Source organism: Monodelphis domestica, chromosome 7 (genome assembly GCF_027887165.1).
Source record: "Monodelphis domestica isolate mMonDom1 chromosome 7, mMonDom1.pri, whole genome shotgun sequence".
In the NCBI taxonomy this organism is placed as follows: domain Eukaryota; kingdom Metazoa; phylum Chordata; class Mammalia; order Didelphimorphia; family Didelphidae; genus Monodelphis; species Monodelphis domestica.
The window spans coordinates 229738488-229762467 of NC_077233.1; the positions used below are offsets into that span (position 1 = coordinate 229738488).

General features: G+C 36.3%; 1 protein-coding gene across 1 annotated transcript; it reads right to left on the reverse strand.

The window, feature by feature from the left end:
* Positions 1-439: 439 nt before the first annotated feature.
* On the reverse strand, positions 440-22957 carry LOC100026672 (cytochrome b-c1 complex subunit 2, mitochondrial). Its single transcript, XM_001377169.4, has 14 exons — positions 22529-22957; positions 18743-18829; positions 18490-18639; positions 16777-16841; positions 16595-16651; positions 16366-16490; positions 14615-14712; positions 12014-12071; positions 11713-11808; positions 8684-8883; positions 6234-6314; positions 3982-4058; positions 2278-2431; positions 440-709 (listed from the first exon to the last, which is right to left on the reverse strand). The coding sequence occupies exons 1-14, from the start codon at positions 22559-22561 to the stop codon at positions 623-625; spliced, it is 1368 nt and encodes a 455-aa protein (XP_001377206.1). The 5' UTR covers positions 22562-22957; the 3' UTR covers positions 440-622.
* Between the last annotated feature and the right edge of the window lie 1023 nt (positions 22958-23980).

Sequence of the window (23980 nt, forward strand, 5' to 3'; positions counted from 1 at the left end):
TCTCTCCTGGTTTGAATAAAAAGTCCCCTCAGCAATGCCCTGCTCCTTCCTCCCCCTAAGCCATAGTTGTAAAAGATACTCTTCTTTTTTAAGGGTTGACCTTTTATATTAAGGGAGGAAGGACATCTAATTCCTTTCATGTCTCTTCCTAGTTCTCTTGGCAGCCCTTGAAAATAAGGGAATCCTCTTAGCATTTGGGTTCATTGAACAAGGGGGGGCTCCTGTTTTTGCTCATCTGTGTTCCACTGATCTTCTTTCCTGTTTTTTATAAACAATGTCTGATAGACTGAAATCTGAGTGATCTTTATATAAATTTCTTATGCTTTTTTACTCAAGTAAAAAATAGCTATCTATTCTCATTCCCCTTAGCATCTACAAAGTAGGTATTTATTCAATTTAAAAGATTAAAAAAATTTTTGGAAAAAAATCAACAGTAGCATTTAAAGAGAATGTTTTTATTGACTTTACATTAGACCAGGTGGAATTTGTCTCACTTGTTTCACCATTTTTCCATTGATAAATAAAAAAACCAACAGTGTTAATAAAATCTGATCTTTCACTGAGGCCTATTCTGCCAGTTCACTGAGAAAGTGTTTTGTTTTCTTCCTTAATAGGTGCTTCATTATTGTAAGTCATCAAGGAATGGAGTATTGACCAGATTTCCACTTGCTGCCATTGACTTCTTGCCAGAAACAAACTTTTTTGCTGCCTGAAAAAGTTGACACAAATAATAAAATATAACCAAATAATAGCCAAAACAACTGAACCCAAATGTATAAGTTAGTTATTAAATAATTAAACTCTTAGGGCAAGGACCTTGCTTTTGTATTCTCCATAGTGGTATGTACATACATAGTAGGTGCCTGGGAAATATTCATCAAATATTAATATAGTGAGTCCATTTTGATTTATTAGATGGTTCTGTGGAATATTAAGTTATCACATTATGTACCAGTCCTTTTCAAAAATCTATAAAACTTGATAAACATACTTGCCACCTCCTTCACGAATTCATTCGATATGTCCCGTTAAAAACAAAAAACCAAAAAACTACTACTTAAAACTTACTTAAACAACTTAAAACATACTCAGTGGATTGAGAACCAGGCCTAGAGATAGATAGGAGGTCCTGGGTTCAAATCTGAAGTCAGACAATTCCTAGCTGTTGGACCCTGAGCAAGTTCACTTAAACCCCATTGCTTAGCCCTTACCACTCTTCTGCCTTGGAACCAACACAGAGTATGGATTCCAAGATGAAAGGTAAGGGTTTAAAAAAAAAAGATGTAAGAAGTGGTCATGCTACCTCACAGAATAATATTTATACAATGCCTTTTATGTACTTGGCTTTACAAATATAACCTCATTTTTGTCCTTACAACTCTAGGAGGATGGTGCTATTATCCCCATTTTACCATTATGGAAACTAAGGCAAAAAGAGAGGTTAAGTGACTTGCCCTGGGTCATACAGCTAATAAGTATCCCAGATCTTCCTCCAGGCCTAGCACACTTGCTCCACTGCATCACCTAGTGGCTTTTCTTTCTATGTATAAAATATGTATAAACAAAAATGCAGTCTTAGTTACAGATAAATACAAAGTAGCTTGCTTCAATGAAAATCTAGTCCACTTTGGAAATGATAGAATCAACACCTAAGTTTTATCTTTTACTTCACTAAGTACCATTAAAGTGGGCAAACATTTAAATGCCAGGTGAAAAGCTCTAGAAGCAAAGTAATTTGGTATTTTGGGGTAAGTATACATTTCTACTTTTGTACTTCAATTTCTGATTTTAGGGGAAGAAAGATAGTGTGACAACACTTCCTCTTTTCCTTGACAAATAGGGAAGCAGAGACAGAGAGAAAGAGAAATGATCATAGCAACTTTTTCTTGTACATTTTTAATCAAATGTACAAATATAAAGCCAACGAGCATGCTAATGTGCTCATTAGATTAGTGAAGTCTGGATTTTTATATACATACACATACTAGATTATATAATCTGAATATGTCAGATTATATTATTAGATCAAGAAATAGTTTAACTCTTAATATTGGTTATATGAGCTACTATTTAATAAGCTATTGAACCAACATGTAAACAGTGACTAGCTGAGAATAAAAGAAAATATCCGTGACCCAAAGGAACCCTTATAAAGTTTGATCCCTTTCTATTTAGGTGAAAAAAGGTAAATCATACATACTTGTGTAAAAAGTCATAAAAGCTCAAGTACAAGAAATAATTACTGTCCAACGTTATGAAGTGATCTATTTTACTTACTTTAACAACATCAGCAGCAGCCACAGAGTCAATTGCTTGGAGAACCGATGATGGTGTGACATATGAACCAGATGCCAGAGCCTGGGACCCAATTTCATCCAGATAGCCTTCTGAAGATTCCATTAACATCAGGTATGCAGCTTTTAGTTTGTTTCTGGGCACAAAAACGTTGTTATGAACAGTATTTAAGTGACAAACTTTTAGCACATAAACATTAGTTACAAGTTGATTGCACAGTACTCCTATAATTGTATTCCAGTATTATTTTACAGTCTATTTTCTTAATTTACCTTATATTTGTTACTTTTATTTTTGAAAACTTACTACATACAAAGGTTAATCCAAGGGTACTAGCTATTAAATTGAATTGAATTCCAAAATAACAAACTCCACAAAAAAGCTATTCTGTGATACTTGCCAGGATCTATTTAAAATTTAGAACTGCAGATAAAACTAACAGTTCTTCGCTTAGTTAAGCTGTTTTCTTATGGGTTCTCCTTCAATGGAGTTTTTTAAGCACAGATTAGATATGACTGTTTGTCAAGTAGATACAGTTTCAGGCATGGGTTAGACTAGATGGGGGTCCCTGATATTTTGTGATTCTTGTTCTAGGAAATGGCCCTCAGTGTGTTTTCTATTTATTTTTGAGGGAGGTAGGGGAAAGGGACTGCTTTTTTAAAACAAATTTTACTAAATTAAAAAGCCTCTATATAATTGCCATGTTTACAACTCACTAGAACACTAATAAAGCAAACCAAAAAAATCTTTCTTTGGTTCAGTATTTGACCTTTTCTGGTTGTTGCTGAAACTGCATGCTGTATTCATGTTTCATTGAAGGCCAGAGCAAAGACCCTGGTTGAGTGTACCAGTTAATAAGGTCAAGTGGGAATAAGGGGAGGTGAAGATGGAGATTATAATTGCAAAGATTCTTGTGGGGTAGAGATGGAGAGGGGGAGTCAGGTCCAAGATGCAATTAAAAAAGATGGTGTTAAGTATGGACACAGAAACATTTGATATTTCAGGTATCACTCCAGGGCTTTATATCTTGTGTACTAAGGAATGAATTGAGAGGAGTTCAGAAATTATTTGACATACAGTAATAGCCAATATGGAGGATGTTAGCAAAGAAGAGGATATATCTAATAAGAAGGGTATGTAAGGATGTTTTTGAACCAGTCTAAACCTATAGACAGTTCTCACTTCTGTAGACTGCTATGTAAAGCAACTTTTGCAGAGAAGATTTGCATGCAGATGTGGGGGAAGGGAGGAAGTCAGGAAGGGGGCTGCACATCTGTGGAGGGACCACAAGAACAAGTGGGGACCAGGGCAAAAGGAGAAACACAGGGACCTGGTCAGAACCAAAAGGAAAAAAACATGCAGATTTTTTTGGGGAACGTTGATTTCTTTCAGAATTCTTTAAGGTCAAGTGTGCAAAATGCAATTTCTATAAAGTGAGAACTGTCTGTTTTTTCAAAACTGGATTTAAGAGTTGTGCAGCTTGACCCAAACCATGAGCCCAATTAAAAGACAAAACATTTTATATTTTAAAAAAAGATTTAAAAGAGTATGCACTGGGATCTATTTTCTTAGTGCTAACCTAACCTGACTGAAGGTAGCATTTCTAATTTGAACTGATACTTAGGAAAGCATTTTCCTTACCAAAAAGACCAAAAGCATAAAAGACATTTTATTTCTTACACTTACTTAGCTGCTGTGACATCTGCTTCAGAAAGGGTACCTTGAGCAACTGCTTTTACCTGGTTGTAAGCTGCCTTGATAACCTAGACATTAGTAAATTTCAGTCAGTAACTTTGAGCACCCCTTTATCCATTTCATCAAAGCACACTTCCCAAGACTTCCATATGACAATATAACCTTGGCCAAGGCCATTTCCCATATTAGGCGGTAGAGAGCTGTTGAGAGCTCCAAATCTCCTTCTAAAAACACCCAAACCAAATTAGACGGTGCTGTAGGCTTCCTATCTTAATACACTGACCTCTTCCCTTCAAAGAAAGTCTTAGAAAGCATCAAGACATACAGTGGAGGCTGCTGTAGAATGAAAAGTGCTGACCAGAAAAACCAACCAGAGATAGAAAATGGTCTTCCTATTACTTGGGTCAAGAAATAGATTGCACAGTTAAAAGCTGGAACAGTAGGATACTTTTTGGGGGGTTCGAAGTCCTCTTCATTGGGCTGGAGGTTTAGGGACTGCTAATTTGTTAGATGCAGAAAACCAGAAGGTCCAAGGTGACACTCAGGAACATGGAGGCTTTCTTTAGGGTAACAGGGAGGAGGCACAATACTTCTCTTGGACATTTCTTCACATCTAACTCACTCAAGAGTGATTCTCATGCCTATTTCCTCACTTCCTTTTTAACCTGAAATTGGTTCCCTGTTTCTACCACATTCTAGGGCAGCTGTATGGCACAGTGGATAGAGATGACTGAGCCTAAATTCAAATCTTCCCTCAAATACTACCACTAGGTGTGCAACCTTTGGTTTGCATCAGTAAAGTGGTAATAATAGCACCCTCTAAGGGTTGTGAGGATTAAACGGAATATATACCATATTTGTAAAGTGTTTAATACAGTATTTGGCATATAAAGGCAACTCAATAATGCTTGTTTGTTTTCTTCTACTTCCTCCACTCTGATAAAACTATTTTTTAAAGGTTACCCATGATTTCCTAATTGCCAAATTCATTAGCTATTCTCAATGTCTTGATTTCTTTACACTACTTGCCAGCACTTCTTGTTGAGATACTCTTTTCTTCTATTGCCTTCCTGATTTTCTTCACTGGCTCTTCAATGTTCTAGCCTTTTAACCTTCTTTTACTACTGTCACTACCTAAGACAGAAAGTAATGGTTTTTAAAAAATCTTTAGTGACTCACTACTCCTGCTTCCTTTACCTTCTGCCTTAATCAATGCTGTGTGTTGGTTCTGAGGCAGGAGAGTGGTAAGGGCTAGGCAGCGGGGATTAAGTGACCTGCCCAGTCACACAGCTGGGAAGTGTCTGAGGTCAGATGTGAACCTAGCACCTCCTGCCTCTCATAGCTATCCAGCTGTCCCCTGCCTGCTTACTTGTAAAAATTATTACAAACCCTCTATTTAATAACCTGTTTTAAATTCTCAGAATATATATATATATATATATATATATATATATATATATATATATATATATATATGAATTGCACATACTAATCAGCTTTGTATGGCACAAAAAAAGAAGTGGTGCAAATTTTAATGGTAGATTTCAGCTCAGTATAAAGATCTTTCTAATAATCAAAGCTGTCAAAAATGAAAGATATTCAGTACTGACATTGAAATGAATGAATACCAACTTTTCAGAGCTTAAATATAGCTTTGTATAAATATATAGCCTCAAAATTCAGTTTCTATTAATTTTACTCTTAAAAGGGTTTTGATTTCAGCAAAGCATCTGACATTCATTGGCAAGAATGAGGAGCTCTGTGGTTTGGAAGACCAAAGAGTTGGCAGATTTATTATAACAGATTAAATCGGTCTGGAAGGAGGTCCTAAAATGTATAGCCTTTGACATTCTTACCAATCAATTATTTATATGTATGACAAAAAAAATGGCCAAAGGAAGTAGATATTAGCACTTCCCTTTCCTTGACCATAACCATTTGGATGGGTAAGTAGGGAAGTGGATAATGTTGGACATGGAGCCAGGAAGATCTGAATTAAAATTCTACCCTCAGAAAATACTAGCTGTGTGACCCCGGGCAATTTTTTAAAACTCTAGGCCATTTTCTCCTCTTGCACCCAATTAATTTAGAGGGTTGTAGTGAGCATCAAATGTATATAAAGTGCTTTGCAAACCTTAGTGTTATATAAATGTTGGCTGCCATACTATAAATATTTATAAATATTAAATATATGATCATAATATTCAAATCTTTTTATATTTTATATTTTTTGGTTAACTTACATCACCAGCAGCTGCAGCCTGAGATATAGCATAAATCCCAAAGAGTCCAGAATCAGAGTAATTTGCATTAAAGGCTGAAACCTAAAAAACAAATGAACTTTATTAACCATGGTAATAAAAATCATAAAAAGATATGAGAGGAAGATTCCTTAAGGATGACCATTACTTCTTAATGACACAATAATATTCCATTAATTCACATATCACAATTTGTTCAGCCTTGTTGAACAGTTGATAGGGAATCACTGTAATTTTTTGCTATAACAAAAAGTGATACTATATCTTTTCTTTTATTGATCTATTCTGGGAGTAAGTCTAGTAATAAGACTACTAGGTCCCAGAGTATTCAGAATTTAATGATTTTAGAGTACTATTTCAGGTTCCCTTTGATTCGATTGGACTACTTCAGTTTCACCAATAGAGCATGAGTATGCCTGTGATCCTACAACCTATCAACAATCCTCATTTTCTTTTATGTCATCTTTGCAAGTTAGTATATGAGGAAAATCCCAGAGTTGTTGTAATTTAATTTCTTATTAGTCATTTGAAGCATTAAAAAAACAAAACAAACAGTTGACAGATTGACATTTGAAAAATATATACATTCACTAACTATACAGGGTGGTTCCAAAAGTTCTAATAAATTAAAAACTACAACCAAGGCTTGAGATCACTCTCTGTATCTTGGACAAATACACACACACACACACACACACACACACATATATAATCTTGTTGCAAAAAATTTTTTTTCTCAAAATTTTATTTATGAAAAAATTTTTAAATTTTATATTAAAAACTGTTCATTTTATCAGTGGTGATCCTTTCTACCCCTCATATATTTAAAAACTCTCCCCCATCTATAGGTATGCAAAATACTTCCTTTACAAATATTCCTCCTTGTTGAGATGTCCTCATTTCTCTTTTAGTTTCTAGGTGGTTTACTTTTGTTATAACTTTTTGATGGAAATGGTCCTAAAATGTACAATACTTTCCTATTTTCTTAAACTTAATTAATTCAGTACTTTTAAGGACCCTAAAACTTTCTACAGTCACATACCAATTGCAAGTCCTCTAGATTTTTTTAAGCTCTTCTCCTAGAGAACTAAAGCACTGGAGGGCTTTAGTGGAGGTTTCTTGTATGAAATGCTTTACTTTGGTCTCAATGACCGTCATCATTATCAATGTCAATTAACACATACTTTCTCTACAGGCAGGAATATTCCTGAGATTTTAGAGGCCTAAGGAAAGTGGCCCCAGACTGTTGTTCTGTAATTAAAAAATTCTTTTTAAGTCTATGAAACCTTTTTTTGTTTCCCAGAGGCTCTGGATATTTGAATGGTCAGAAATGTGATAAACAAGGGTCTTAGTGCATTATTCCAAGCATGCAGTGATTAAAGCTTTTCTCAGTGAAACCTTATAAAAATCTTTGAACATATCTCACATAAAACTTACACATATCTTCAGACAGCTCAATGCAGTATTTTTTGCAACATCTACATAACTCAAACACCTGGCCAACTACTGAATCAAAACCATCAAACTGATTTTTTAGTAAGAAGCATTCATTTTAACCTAAGAAAAAGTAATTACTAACACTCATTAGAGTCAATAGTAAAGATGAAGGAAATAAGAAGACTGATATAAAAGAAAGATAATACTAGATAATATTAGAGAACAGCTTTACTTCCTTGTTCTTCAGGAAGAAATAGAGGGAGAAAAGTAAAACACAATTTGTAATTAAGTGCCATCAGAGAATCTAAATAACCAAAGATTTTCTAAGTCATCAAGAATAATAACATAACAGAATGGGCCTAAAAGAAAGGACAATGGCTCTTTATGATCACAAAGGATACTGAATACAGTCATTTCCTTTCCTTTAAGGAGAAAGATGTGTTTTGAGCTCTTTCTTGTCTCATAAGTAATTTTAAATACTTTGATCCTAGTTTAAAAATAGAATGATGTTAAAGAAGTAAAACAATGAACTTTTAATTATGCTATATATTAATATTATTTCATTTCACCGTTGAACCAGAGTTAAGAGTAGCATAGAGCAGGATGAGAAGTGGTGAGTTAGAAATGGAACTGGGGAAGACAGAAAAAGACCCAAGTTAATAAAGGACTGGCTGCAATCTGTAGGCAGCTTAAACCTTTAAGTCAAAAAAAAATTTTAAGCACCCAAAGGGTAAAAAACTAAAAAATGTTTAGCATCCAATTTGAATTTCTGACAGTTCTAATATTCTCTCTTTTGCATTAGAATATTTGGAATAGGCTTTACATCAGAGATGGGGGAAAGAAGTATGTCAATTTAAGCATCATCATTTCTTCAGTTAAAAATTTTTTTTTCTAAGAACATCTCAAATCTTAAATTATTTCTGAAGCCCATTCTTACATCATTTTAATATTAAATCTTTGAAAACAGAATAATGGCAATAAATGTTTATACTAACATCAAATGGCTGGTTTGTTCCCTTAGCCACAGCCTGGCATAGCAGGCTGGTAACATTGCTGCCCCTCTTAACATGAGGGCCTGCACCAAGGACATGCTGAAGGATACTAAATGCATTTGCCTCTGCACTTCCTGAGGTAGCTCCCTCAGCTACAATGGCAGCATGGACAAGACTATCACCATTCTGCACTCGAATTTCACCTGGGGTGGGAGGAAAAGCAAAAAGTTAATTATATTTGTTTGGATTTTGTTTTTAATTCTCATTAAATCTAAATTTTGTCAACTTGACCTCCACAAAAGTAATGGGATACACAAAAAAGAAGCCTATATCATCTTGTAGTACTGTTCATTTATAACTTGGACCACTGAATGGAAAACACAGCAGGGGTAAATTTGTCTCTTCTATACTAGCTAACCCACACAGTATTACAAAATACACTTCAAGTACCAACCTACAGATTCTGGCAAAATTGGTAAAAAATTGTTACTAAGTAGAATCACAGTAACTCCCTCATCCACATCTCCTATCACGTAGGTGTGCTCTGCCACACTCTACTTCTTCACCCCATGTCACATGAAGTGACCTTACTCCACAGCCAGGCTAATCTCTCTACTTGTTCAAGTGAACCCATTCCATCCTGTCTTCTCCAACAGGTTGCCTCCTCTGTCATCCTACTTTTTTTTCAGTCTCTCAGTATTTACTGGTTCATTTCTTCTCTTTCTTTCTTCTTTTTTAAACCCTTACCTTTCATCTTGGAATCGTGTACTGGTTCTAAGGTGAAGAGTGGTAAGGGCTAGGCAACAGGGGTTAAGTGACTTGCCCAGGGTCACACAGCTAGGAAGTGTCTTGATTTGAACCCAGGACCTCCTGGCTCTAGTCTTGGCTCTCAATCCACTGAACTACCCAGCTTCCCCCTACTGGTTCATTTTTTACTGCTGTGAATTTCAAAACTACTCCACCCTATTCAGACCATTCTTTAGAAGATGGGATTTAGCTATTTCCTGTTCAATAACAATAGAGAAACTTGGAATAATATAATCAGGTCTTGGAAACTACAATCTCCACCCTACTCAGGGTAACAAGATTAGGAAGGGCTGCAGCAAAACTCAAGATTTAATTATTTGAGAATATGGCCTTCAACAGACATGTGCAAAAAGGACAGACTTCTGGGCGGTCCTAGCTATGAGGCACATATGAGACGCAGGAAGTGAGGTAGAGGACAGTCTCTGGAGTTGTCGTGACTTCCTGTGAGGAGGGCAAGAGGGAGTTGGAGGCTGGTGCTTGGAGTTGGAGGAGCCCGCAGACTGTTTTTCTCCAGTTTGGTCATGTGAGTGATAGGGACTGATTTCTTTCCTTGCCTTGGCTATCTGGGACCTTGGGCCCACTTTGGCTCAACCCTCTTTCCTTCTCTCTCTTTCTCCCTCTAATACTTTCTTCTGTTTGTAATTAAAACACCATAAAAAAATGTGGCAGCTGACTTGAGTGTTTCATTTAGGAATTACATAAGTGAATTCCTTGGCGACCTTAAATTAATATATATCAGTCTTTTAAAGTGATTTCAATATCACACTGCCTAGAAACTCATGCCCATGACTCTGTCCTGAAAACCCCCTCAATTGATTCTTCCATGCCTGATAACTTATCCTTTAAAGTTAAAAAGCTAAACTCCTTGAAAAGATCATCTACAAAAATCCCTCCACTTTCCTCTCCTTACAATCTGGTCCTGATATTATCATCCCACCAAACTGCTCTTCCCAGAGTTACTAATGATTTCTTAGTGCCAAATCCAATGGCCTTTTCTCAAACATTCTTCTTGACCTCTGTGCAGCCTCTGACACCTTTGATCACTCCTTTTTGATTCTCTCTTCTCTACAGATTTTTGGGACACCTATTCTTTCCTGGTTCTCATCCTACTTGACTATTCTCTGTCTTCTGTTGGATCCTCCTCCAGATCATACCTTTTAATCACAGATGTCCCTCAGGGTTCTGTCCTTGAGCCCCATTTCTCTTTATACTACTTCACTTAGGGGGCTCATCAGTTCTCATTTAATTACAATCTCTATGCTGATGATTCTCAGGTCTCCCTATCCTGCCCAAAACTACTGACTTCAGACCTTAACATCTCAGATACCTTGAATTATATGTTCAATAGACATCTTAAATTCAATATATCCAAGACAGAATTTATTATCTATCCCCCTAAACCTTCAATCCCTTCTGAGAGCAACATCATCTTCCTGATCCCTCAGGATTACAATCTAGGAGTCATCCAGGATTCCTCACTCTCACCCCCTCATATTCAAACTGTTGCTGAATGAAGCCTGTTGATTATACTTCAGGTCTCTTCCCGATCTAATCCTCCATTCAACCATTCAAAGTCACTAAAGTATTTTTCCTAAAGTAGAGGTCTAATTATGTCACCCTTCCCCCTGCCCACCTGCTTAATAAACTCTTTTTAATAAACCTCATTTAGCATTCAAAGCCCTTCATAACCTAGTCCTCTTCTACCTTCCAATCTTCCACTTTATTCCCTTAAGAAATACTCTTTGATCCAGGGAAATTGGCTCCTAAGTGTTCTGAAAACAAGCCATCACATCTCTTGGCTCTAGACATTTTCTCTGGCTATCCCTCATTACTGGAATGCTCTCCCTCCTAAGTTCCAACTAAAATCTCACTTTCTACAGGAAGCCTTCCCTAGCTTCTCTTAATTCCAGTGCCTTCCCTTTTTAAATTAATTTACATTTATCTTGTACATAGCTTCCTTTGCAATATACTTTTTGTGTGTTGTCCTCCCCATGATTACAAGAAGGCAGGGACTGTCTTTTGCCTCCTCCTGTATCCCCAGCACTTAGCACAGTGCCTGGCATAGAGTAGGCACTTAATAAACATTTACTGATTGAGGAAGGAATAATTTTGTCCAACTTGTTCTCCTGACTTTAATTTAGCACATTTCCTTTTACACTCTACTGCTTGAGCATGAATTAAATTTATGTCTTCTGATAAACTCAAACCTAACCAAAAATACCTACCTCCATAGTATTGTGCCTTTGCACCAGACATGCCAAGCCCACCCCTCATATTTAGAAACTGCTCAGCAACTTGCTTCAGAATAGTATGGTCTACACCTGCAGTAACAGAAAAAAAGTCAAAACAGGCTATTTATAAAGCTAAATATCAGATTGTCACTTTTTAAAACACTAGAAATTAAAACAAAAGGTAGTCATAGTATTTGAAGCCAATGACTTAAGGTCATGACCATTTCCCACTATTCAAATTATGTCCCACACTGAAGAGCAATCAAATTTATAAGACAGATAATGTGAAACTTACCAATTCCAACCAGAGCCATTCTTGCACTTGTAAAATTGTTCTGTATATAATAATGAAGCTAAAGAATTGAAATACTCTTATTAGATTATTTTGACATTAATTGAAACAACTATTAAAAAATGTTGCAAATTCTGTTATAACAATTGTTTTGAAAATGCAAATTTGCTCTGATGAAATGGATATATTGGGGAACAATTTGAGCATAATGCAAATTTTAAGTTTGTTTATGCTTGATTTTTTGTCTTTGAGAAAGTCAATATAAAAAATTCTATCCAGATGAACTGAACTCCAAAGGAACATATAAAATGCAGACATTTCAAAAATCTACTTGCTATTAGGTCATCATGTGCTATCCCACAAAGGAGAAAGGAAGGAAATATATTTACATGGTGATTGTTATATGCAAGGTGCTATGCTAAGCACTTTAAAAGATATTCTCTGCAAAATTGTTTTGCTCTTTCACATTTGTGAACTTTTATGTGTGTACATTCACATGCACCTTACATTAAAATCTAAGTGTCATATTTATTGTATATCTTTTGGTGAAGTAGGAGATGGGCTAGTCTGTATCCACAAATTCAACCTCCAAACCTCCAAGTTTTTACCATGCACAGGAATACATATGTGAAAGTTAAAGTAGAATTGATTTTTAGCATCAGAAGGAACCTTTTAAATCATTTGGTTGAACCCTTTAATTTTACAAATGAAATAACTGAAGCTGCTCGAGGAAGGATGGAGAAAAAGTAAATATGTCAAGTCCAAACTGACTAGATATATTTTAAGGTGCACTGGAATTATATTTTACCATATTATATATGAAAAGAACTGGATCACTGGCCACCTGGAAATATTATTGTTACCGATATATTATTGTAATGATATTTAACTTGCACAACAGATTGCTTTGTGTAAATGGTAATGAAATAAACTAACAAACCACATTTCAGCTAGTTCTTGCCTATCTTTCAGATACTCTTGTCATCTTCTCTCAGATGAAGCCTTCCCTGACATGAACCTTCAATAATCTCTCTCTTGCAAATTCCTACTGTGTAGTGTGGCAAATATCATAAAAAAATAGATGACTATAAAGTTCTGAGACCTTCAAAAACAAACCTGAACTTACACATCTAAAGTCAGTTGATATCTCTGCAACCATAGTCTTAGCCTCTACAACTCATACTTGTGTGGAGCAGTGAGAGGTTAAGTCAGTGTCAAAGGTTGACACTCAAACCCCTGAAACTCTTGACTGAAGCCCAGCTTTCTACCCACAGTACTACACCATCTCCAGATTTTTACAGATTTTAAAAATCCAATCCTTTTCAAAGAACAAAAAAATGCATACGGCCTTTCAAGTAAACTACTTTGAAAAGGACAACACTATTACTATAAAAAAAACTTGACTATAAAGACAATTTCTTACTTGTATTTTATGTTCCTGTCAATTACATGGCCATAAAGGCTTGGTTCTAAGGGAAATCATTTGCAAAAAGCCTGCCTTCTCATAATATTTCTTTTTAAGCCACAGATAATTCTGATACATGTGTGAATAATTCACCAAGATTTAGGGATGAGAAGTATATTAGTGTATTTATGGTTTCATTATTTTGGGGTTTTGGTTTTGTATGAGTGTGTTCTTAAAATGACCGAACTGTGTTTTGCATGATAATAAAAATAAAATTTAAAAAAAGTATATATGGTTAATTGTTTTCTCAATTTGGTAGAAGCATTTGTGATGCATTTCTCTCTGGCCCAACACATCAGCTGTGTCCTCAGCTTTTAAAGGTCAGTTTTTGGTTCATATTACTGAAAACCTCAGCTTCTATACCATGTCCCAGATCACTTTATATCAGGCTACCTCTACCTGAACCATCACCTTTATCTCCTTTCCATCAGGAACCTGGTATATGAGTTATTCAAATGTGAAATGAGCTGGTTCAGGAGGTGGTAGCTAATCTTTCTTTTTTGAGACTTGGACTCCCTTTCTTGTTCCAGGTTAAAAGTATGTGGCTACTCACAGGCATGATCCCACTAACTGCTGATAGAAGCGTTGATATGGGCCAGTCCATCCCTCTTTCTGGGCTTGGTGCAGACACACAATCATCTTTAGCTGTAGTGAAACTAAGATCATCTAATCCACTACTCTGTTTTCTCAGCAACACTACACTTGGCATTAGGTATCTCTCAATAACAATTTTCAAGCTATGAATGACCATTTATTAGAAATATTTAAAGGGGATGATTCTTATTCACAAGGTATTGGTTGGACTATGGCCTAAGATTCTGTAAAATTCTTGCCTACTCCTTGACAAGCTTAGGCTAAAGCTTCAAAGAAAAGAAGGCAGGATTGTGATATTTAGAATCAAAAGGCTCTTTTAACCAGGAATAGGGTAATAATTTCTAAAACATACCAATCTCCTAGTAAAATGACATTAGGGCACATAATTTAAGGATAAAAGTCCAGGTAGGATTTTCTAAATAAGCTTTTGCTAAAAGCTTAATAAAAAAACAAGAAAAACATTTTTTTTTCCTGAAAACAGAAAGAGCTGATGAGCATATTTAATATCAAAGCAATAGTATTAAGCACAAAATTTACATAGGTACCTCTTCTGGAGTAATTTTCCCAATCTTATAATCAGGACAATACAAGGGATTTGAAAGAGCATTCCGATAAGCTACAGCATGCAGATTTTCAATCACACCTACAAAGATACAGGAAAAAAAAACATTCACTAAAATATATATCAAAGTGAAGATAGCAAAGTGAGAAAAAAGGAGCATCTGGTCCTGATTATTCTACTGTGCCTGATTATTCTACTGTGCTTAAGTATTAACAGAACTTGAAACTTATAGTTTATCTATTGACAAATGTAAAATTTTGCTTGTTAGCTAAGGAAATGAAGGCTATTAGGGACAGTTATTTCTGAATATGTGTCCCACTTAAGAGTTTTTATCTAAAGAATACCTAACTCCTCTGTCACTTTGGCAACACACTTACTGCCACCATCACCAGAAAGATGATCCAAAGAGAGGGGCTCCAGCTTTGAGGACTATAACCCTGGAAAAAACACATCTAGGTCTCAAGACATCTGATTCTGACCCAGTTCTGAGATTTTCTAACTGTATGACCTTGCTTAAGCAACTTAATACTGAGATTAGTTTCTTCATTTATAATACTAAGAATTGGATTAGGTGATCTCTAAGGCCTCTGTAGGTCTAAAATTTAATTAACTTCCTTGATAAAGGTCAATAGCATACTCCCCCCCCCCCCCCCCCGACTCCCCACAGAGTTCAAAAGTAATCTAATTCCTTTACAATAATGAACATTACCAAAAAAACCCACAACAAATCATGGACAAACCTCATTAAATTCTAATACAACTAAAATCTTAGTTAAATCTACAGTGTTTATAATACTTTCCACAGTTCTTCTAAAACATACATTATTCCATTTGAAATAATAATTTGGACAACCATTGATTTAAAGATTTGACTCCTAATGATAAGCATTTTAGGACATTGTTATTTAAAATAAGAAAAAAGTGACTTGTGATACTTTAACCAATGAAAAGACTAGAAGCATTTGATTATATTTTATTTATATCTCATACATCTAATATCTTTAATCACTGTTATTCTTAAGTTTTAATTATCTTATCATAAAATACCGCCATCACTAATTCACTGCAACAGGAACAGTGCCAATCTTAGATGAGTTCTTTGTAAAACTTTTTCATTTCCTCATGAAGCTGTTAGTCATTACAGAGCAGGGTATAATGACTTCTACTTTTATTGTAGAGCTAAAGGGAGATGAGAAGTGCTTGATATAATACAATACTGATGTACTGTACTGAAGTAATAGCTGACTGAATATCTGAAGGATTGAAAATGATTATCACGCAGAGGGCAATGAAGAGACATGTGGTGGGCATAATTTAAATAAACAAGTTATAACTCCTATGAAACCTAGTTTTATAATCTTCCATTATCAATTTAGTTTTTCAAGTAAATATTCCTACTGGCAAGAAATGCCTGCTAATGGCTAGCAGACATGTTAATTCTAGCATCCAGAATACATCCTCTAATAGTTCTATTTTCACTGTAAATTATTTCATTGGCACAGTTTCTTAATTTCTTGTCAATTTAGTGTAAATCAGTTGCCCAATCTGATTATGTCAGATCAGACTAATAAGACTGAACTCCCAACTAGATAATACCAAGGCCTACTTCTTGATCCTCAAAGCCCCAACACAGTACAAGCACCTGAGATGGTTGGCTTAAGCGGTCAGCCAGAGATTATCTTTAAGTTGTAACAACACTATCACTTAAATATAATATATCAAGATACTTTTTACCAGTTTGGGGGTTTTGAAAAGCAACTTCTTTATCAATCTTTAGCTGTGACTGAAGATCTGCTACTTCCCAGCGTCGAAATTCTGGTGCTGTGGTGACATTGAGCAGGTACTCCATTAGAATATCACTGTGAAAGACAAAGAGGCAAATTTGGGGACCATGACCCTAAAATAAAGCCAATGGTAATATATCTGCCTTGCAAAAATAAGATACAGACATTCTGATACTCACATATCATCACGAAGGCAATCTGCTGTATAAGCCATATTTTCCCTTGTACCAGTCACACTAAACAAGATGTATATTAAGGTCAGTGATCTGAATTTCTGAATTAGTAAAATAAATTATTTTCTACTTTGTGGAATAAACATTATTTAGCTTCAATTGGTAACTAGGTCTTTTATTTAACATACCTTAATTTGCCACCAACTGCTTCAGTCCCTCGAGTTATCTTAAAAGAAGAAGCTCCTTTGGTAGTCTTAAAAAAAAAAAGTCTTTTTTGTCAATAATTTTGAAATACCAAAAGTCATACCATAATAGCAACAAATATCCAAATCAAAATATACTCAAGTTGTTGGCAAGCTCAAAAATGAAAATGAATCCTTAAGAATGACAAATGTAAGAAACTCCAAGAAATATAGAAAGTGAAGCCTAGTGAACAAAGCAGAACCAAAATAACAATCTATGTATTCCAGCAATATAAATGAAAACAACTATTGCTCTAGAAAATCCATAAGATCCTAGACTTAAAGCTGCAGTGACCTCAGAGTTTATTTCAACCACCTTATCTTACAAAGGAGGAAAGTGAAGTCCACAATGGTTAAGCAACTTGTCTTGTGTTACACAGCGAGTAAATATAGAGGTGAGATTTTAACTCAAGTCCTTTGATTACAAATCCAACACTTTTTTCATTGTATTATGAAATTCAAAATTTTTACAAAGGATACATACAATGGTGCTATTTTAGCAAAATTATTTTTAAGTATCTCACAAAATATTAAAATGTGAGGTTAGAGGTATTATCATTTGCAATGATTTAGCTCATCCTAATTGTTTTCTGAGATTGTATTTTGTTGAGATGAAAAGAAGACTATGTTATGCAGTGGTTACAAGATGATCAGTTTGTACACTGTGTCAAAACAAATTTAGTAACAGAAAAGTAAAAATGAAAGTTATAAAGACTAAGTAAATAAAAGTATACAAATAATGACTCAATTATAAAATATAGCATGTATAAATGGCACTTTATAGTTTGAAAAAGTATTATCAAGTGCTAATTTACCAGAGGCACAGGGGTTGCACTTCTGGGGGGGAAAGATCATTTATAATATAAAACATATGCCACTGTTAGAACATTGACATAGGTAGTGTGTCTTATGTATCTGCACACAAAGGCTAAGTTGGTATTTTTCTCTAAAAAGGTACTAAATTATTATAATTTGATTCAAATTAGTAACTTCAAAGATGAAAGGCTTTAAGTATTTTTTCTTTATATTAGTTTTAATCAAGCAAAATTGTCTAAAATATTGAATTGCTTAAAACTAGGACTCTATAGAACACAATAAATGTTTTTTAATAGATTGAAGGGAGCTACTAAAGAAGTTGTAAGGCTTAAGGAATCAAAGTGTCTAAGGCAAATGACAGATTCCTCTTCTTCAAACAACCAAATCTTAGCTGTTAAGTGTTAAGTCTTAGCTCCTCTGGTCAAGGAAGAAGCCAAGAAAGTGCATTTACTAGGGAATATTACAGAAGAAAAAACAGTAGTTCAACATTAGTTTAAAAAGTTAACAGAGTAAACTGAGTAGATAAGTATTCCAATAAAGATAATAGTCAAATTATGTTGAAGAATCTTAAAGCTATAAGTGAGCTTTACGTGAGTGATAAAAACTTATTAGATTTGTGAACTGACCTGCTTCATGTATTTTTTTAATCATTTATTTATTTTATTTTTATCATTTTATCATTCACCACTATTTCAAGTTTAAAGTTCATTTTTATCCACAAATACTATAAAAATAAAACATGTCAAGAACACAGAACTAGGATATTCATCTGTTTGCAAATATTTATCTGATTTCATAAATATGGTTTTTAAAAAATCAAATGTATTGAGAAAGGATCTTTACCAAATTGGATGCAAGACGGAGTAAATGGGAGGTTCCAAAATTGGTAGCATCTTCATATCTGCTACCAGCTTTAATGAATAAACCAATTCTTGAAGCTGGGGCATAGTTTTCCATGGAAGCAATCACTAAGCCATTTGGTAACTTTGTTAGCTATATTTAAAACAAAGCAAAAATGTTATTAATGTCATCTTATAAACAAGTAATGAGAATTTTTTTTTCCTAATCAATACTTGAGAGATCTGGTTAGACTTACCTGAAGTTCCTCAGGATAGAGTTGTACGGCTGCTTTGACAGTAGAGGTTTTTATTTTTGGAGCAACTTTAAGGGAATAAAACCGTCTCTAAACACAAAAGATGACAAATATTCCTCACATGAATATTGCTTTCTATAAAATCATAAGACCTAGGTTGTATCTAAGAGAACTATGATTTTTAAAGATGCTAAACAAAATGACATGGGTATTTGAAATACATGTGAGAAATTATATTGGTATTGGACACAAAAATCACTCTCTAGATTAGGCAAATAAATCAACTCAACAATTCAAAAACAAATAAAACACTCAAGGTATGACTGTAAGGTATTGCCAAGTAAGTCATTACCATGAGCACTACCACCTTAATCACCACTTTCTCTCAGACCCTGATTGAGTTAGCCCCCAAATCTAGGGAGTAACAGTGCTTCCAACCCAGTGCCCTCAACCATCATCTTGAGAAGTAACTCCTATGGAGAGGCATCCTGGGAACTGCTCCTGTAGGTGCTAGAGACAAGGCTACTGAAGACCAGGAAAGAAAGTTCTTGCCACCAAAGACCTGGGCACTATCAAATGGTTCACATAAACTCATCTGCTTTTATTAGTTGAAATGACATTAAAGTAGAGGCATTTAACTGTGTTTTGCTGCTACACCCTTAGAACAACTGTACCTTTCATTGGACTTAATGGCTGAAATGTGTTGTTTTCTGTTACTGAATATGAGCTAATTGAGAGATTGTCTTAATTTCCTTTTTGTGACCTCAGTGTTTAGTACATAGTTAAGTGCTAAATAAATGCTCTCCTCATTCATATTAGTCAATATGTAATCTGACAGCTAGAAATAGAAACAGTATTTCATGACTTAAAAAGCACTTCTAAAATATATAGTAGTATTATATAGTATATATTTGAGTCAGCCTAGTTCAGTCACTAGTTTCCTCTTTGACTTTGGAAATTACTTTAACCTAAGTCTCCCTTTCCTTATCTACAATTTAAGGTTCTTGAGGTAGATGAGCCCCCCCCCCCCCCCCCCAATCATCAGATGAAAGTGAAGCTAGCAGAACTTGTGTTGCAGGCTTAAGGAAAATGGAAAACAAATTTTTTATAGGACTCATCTGGAGAATGCAGTAGCTCTACTGGTATAAAAATCAAACAGAAAAGAATCCCTTTCAGGCAGCATACTGTCTTGGAAAATCACAAATTAACACTACACAGTATTGCATTTTTATTAAATGCTTCCTAATTACACTATTTGGTTGGCCACGGTTTGACATCTCTGCCATAGAGAATAAAAGATGAGCAAAAGATACAAGAGTCTACCTAATGTAATATTATATAAAAATTATATTAAAATGTTATACATGGAAAATGCCTTAAAAATCATCTAATGTAGTCCTGTCATTTTATAGAGAGTCAAACAAAGGCCTGCCAGGCAGGTGAAGGAATCTACTTCCAAACACAATCAACAGAAGAACTTGAATAAGGAACCAGGATAAGGAACTCCTAATCCAGTGATCTTTCCACACTGGCATGCCAGTTAAATAGCATAGATTAATAATAGAAAGTTAGCATGGTTTCATTACTTTCTTTTTAAAAAATCCTTACCTTCTGACTTAAAATCAATACATGTTATCAGTGCCAAGGCAGAAGAGTAGGCACAAGGGGTAGGCAACTGGAGGTAAAACTTGCCCAAGGTTGTACAACCAGGGTGTGTCTGATTCCAGATTTGAATCCAGGGCCTCCTTTCTCCAGGTCTGGCTCTCTATCCACTGAGATTACCTAGCTGCCTCAGCAATCTTCTTTAGCTATCAACAACTTGGGCTGCCCAGAAAGGGAAAGATGGAAACTCCATTCAGACAGCTAAGGGAAATACAGCCAAGAGTCCAAGGGATGCTAGGTTCTTAGTGAAAATATCATTGAAATAAGTTAACTTATTTCTTAAAAGATACAAAAAAGGGTTGAAGGACTGGGAGAACATAGAAGGGTGCAGGTAATCGAGGCAGAGTATATTAAAAGATATGAAGGAGTGGAATGGTAATATGTATAGAGCAAAAGGAATTTGGATTCAGAAAGAGGAATTTCAGAATCTAAAACCTAGTGGGGAGGTGAAAGGTATGACTGTGCTATTAAGTAAAGTCTTCGAATCACTGGATTAGGAGTTCCTTATCCTGGTTCCTTATTCAAGTTCTTCTGTTGATTGTGTTTGGAAGTAGATTCCTTCACCTGCCTGGCAGGCCTTTGTTTGACTCTCTATAAAATGACAGGACTACATTAGGACTACAATAAGGAACTTTAATATTTTTAGTAAGAGCTTTTAAATGGATTCTAGGAAACTAGGGAATCCTTTCTTACAAGAGCCTTACCCATTTAGTCACCTCTATGTTTTCATATCCTACTTCTTTTGATTTGTTCTATTACCTCTAGATTTTCTTAGTTCTAGCCTTGGAGATTTGGTGATTAAGTCAGTGTTCAACCATCCATGGTCAGACACTTATCATGTGGGCACTTTATTAAAAATGAAGACTACAAGTTATCCACAAGTCCTGTATAACCCTTGTCCACATCCTCCAGTAAAATCTCTTTGGTGGTTGATCACCTAAGATTGGACAATGTCATGTATACTGATGATCAAAGGTTTTCTAACAGTTATACTTTGATATAGTTACTCATCTTCCCCCTTCATACCTATTCATAATTATCATATAAGGGCTTCAATCCTTGGACCAAAGTTCTACTATCTCTTCAAATGGAAGCCATTTTATCCCTCTGAGCTATAAAAATAAAGGAAACTGGGGCATAGCACAGTGGAGGCCTATAGTCAGATTCAGACTCAGTCATGTTTTAGTTGTGTGACCCTGGGCAAGTCACTTAATCCCGATTGCCTGGCCCTTATTGTTATTCTGTCTTATAACAGATGCTGAGACAGGAAGTAAAGGTTTAAAAAAATAAAGGAAACTTAAGATAAACTTCTACAGAATGAAGTAACACATTTTAAAGTAAAGTACTAGAGCTTTATAAAGCACCTAACTGCCCTCGTGGGGCCCATATACATCCCAATCTATTACTGCCTTCTCTAATCAAACACTGGATCTTAAAAAAAAATTCATCTCATATTATGTCATTTAACAATCATCACAGAAATGTGAGCTCCTGGACACACTGAGTCAATCTTATGAACTCAAAGTCTACATCTTTACTTGTGGAATTGGGGGAGAAGAGATGAGATGATCGATCACATTCCCGCTATAACCTCGTCCCCAAGTAAGACTTGGAACCACAGCTCTGACGACTCCCCTTCCTACCCCAGAGCCCATAGGGTAGTCGTCAGAGCTGTTATTCCAGGGCATCCTGCAACCAGGGAGATTCTTGGGATATCTAATGCTCTATAAAATTTATGGCACAAGCTGCACCAACTTTTCAAGGAGGATATTTCCTCAGTCTCAGCCTTACTCCCCAGGGATGGTGCAGGGATGATGGTTCGGCCGATCGAGCCCTGCCCTTGGAGCGGGGTCACAGGGTCACAGACTCAACCTTCAAAGATCTCCTCTAAGCCCTTCAGGAAGGAGTGGTCCAAGGCTTGGCTCAGCTCTTTGTGGGCAACGGCTACCTCCTGGTAGTAGCCCCGGCCCCCGCCGCTCCTGCTGGGCTCAGCTGAAGGACAAGCAGAGGCCAGAGGGGAAGTGGGAATCGGAGGATCCGCGGCCAGGGAGTTCATTCTCCCCTCCCCCGCCCCCTACCGGAAGCCCCTCACTCCCTCTGCATCTCCGCCATGACGGCTCCGCTCACCGAGAAGGATCCGGCGCCCGTTAGCAGCTTCATGGCTCCGACTCACTTTTGACCCAGCACTAGCAGGGCTCAGAGAAAGCAAGATGGTGGCGGAGGACCTCCGTTTCCCACAATGCCTCACGCTCCTCAGGGAGGTCTCTCTACGCGGAGCGTTCTCTACTGTTCCCAGCAGGGAGTGGGGGTGGGGAGGAATTGAAGAGGGAGGCTTTTTTTTTTTTTCTCCTGCCGATCTTGCTGCTCCTGTCTCTAAATTTCAAGGCTTCCATTAAAAAATACTATAATAAAGTATTCAGCTAGGGTGACTTTATTTCTTCATCACTGGATAAAGTGCTAACCAGCAATAACAACTTCCCTTCCTCGGATTTTTCTGGCCATAACCACCCATCAGACTCCTGGAGACTCTCGCCTCCCCCGCCCCGCCTACTTTTTTATACGTAGTAGGTTGGGGGGCGGGTCGTCTTAAAGCTCAGATTAGAGGCTGGGAGATGTTTAAGTCTTGTTCATTTCTGTCTGCGTGGTGGAATGCCTACTGTGTGCACATTCTGGAGAAGCCCTGGAAACTAAGAGGCAGAGAAGTGCACATATAGGAGAAATGCGGTTTTCAAGAATTGCAAGGAGGCCACTGTAGCCTGATTGGAGAATGCAATCCAGAAGGGAACAAAATAAATGTTGGAAAACTGAAAAGGTTTTGAAGAGCTTTAAAAGGCTATCTTTAAGGCATTAGGGACACACTGAAATTTATATGAGAGAGGTGACACGGCCAGACCTATGCTTAGACTCTTGAGGCTGATAGAACAATTGGGAAATGATTGCAACAGTCCATTGGGGCCTAGGGTGCTACCTGTGGGAGATGTGAGGCGGAAATGGAGAGAAGGCAACAGAATGAACATATGGAGAAGAGTCGAGGAGGGTACTGTGCTTGCAAACCTGAGTGTCTGGGAGGGTGAGAGGACTCTCAACAACAACTGGGAAGTTGGCAAGAAGGGAGTATCTTTATTTTCTAAACTTCTGTTTTATAGTAGATATCAATTCTAAGGCAGAAGAGTAGGAAGGGCTGGGCAGTGGGGGTTAAGTGACTTGCCCAGGGTCACAGCTAGGAAATGTCTGAAGTCAAATTTGAACCTGGGACCTTCTGTCTTCGGGCCTGGGGCTCTATCCACTGCTTCAGAAGGGAGTATCTTAAGGCAAAGACAGTAAATTCTGTTTTGGACTTAATAAGTTTGAAATGCTTATGAAAAAATTCAGTTTGAGATGTCCAAAAGCATTTGATGATGTAGTTCTGAGAATCTTCTCATCCAGATGACAATTGAGCTCATAGGAGCTGATGTAACAACTAATCCTTTTTGATGCATCTCTGATAATATCAAGTGAGGCATAAAAAGGAAGATCTGTGTTGGCCAAAGGTATCCACCACTGTAATGGAGGATGTGTGGAGTGAAATTCGAAGGGGGG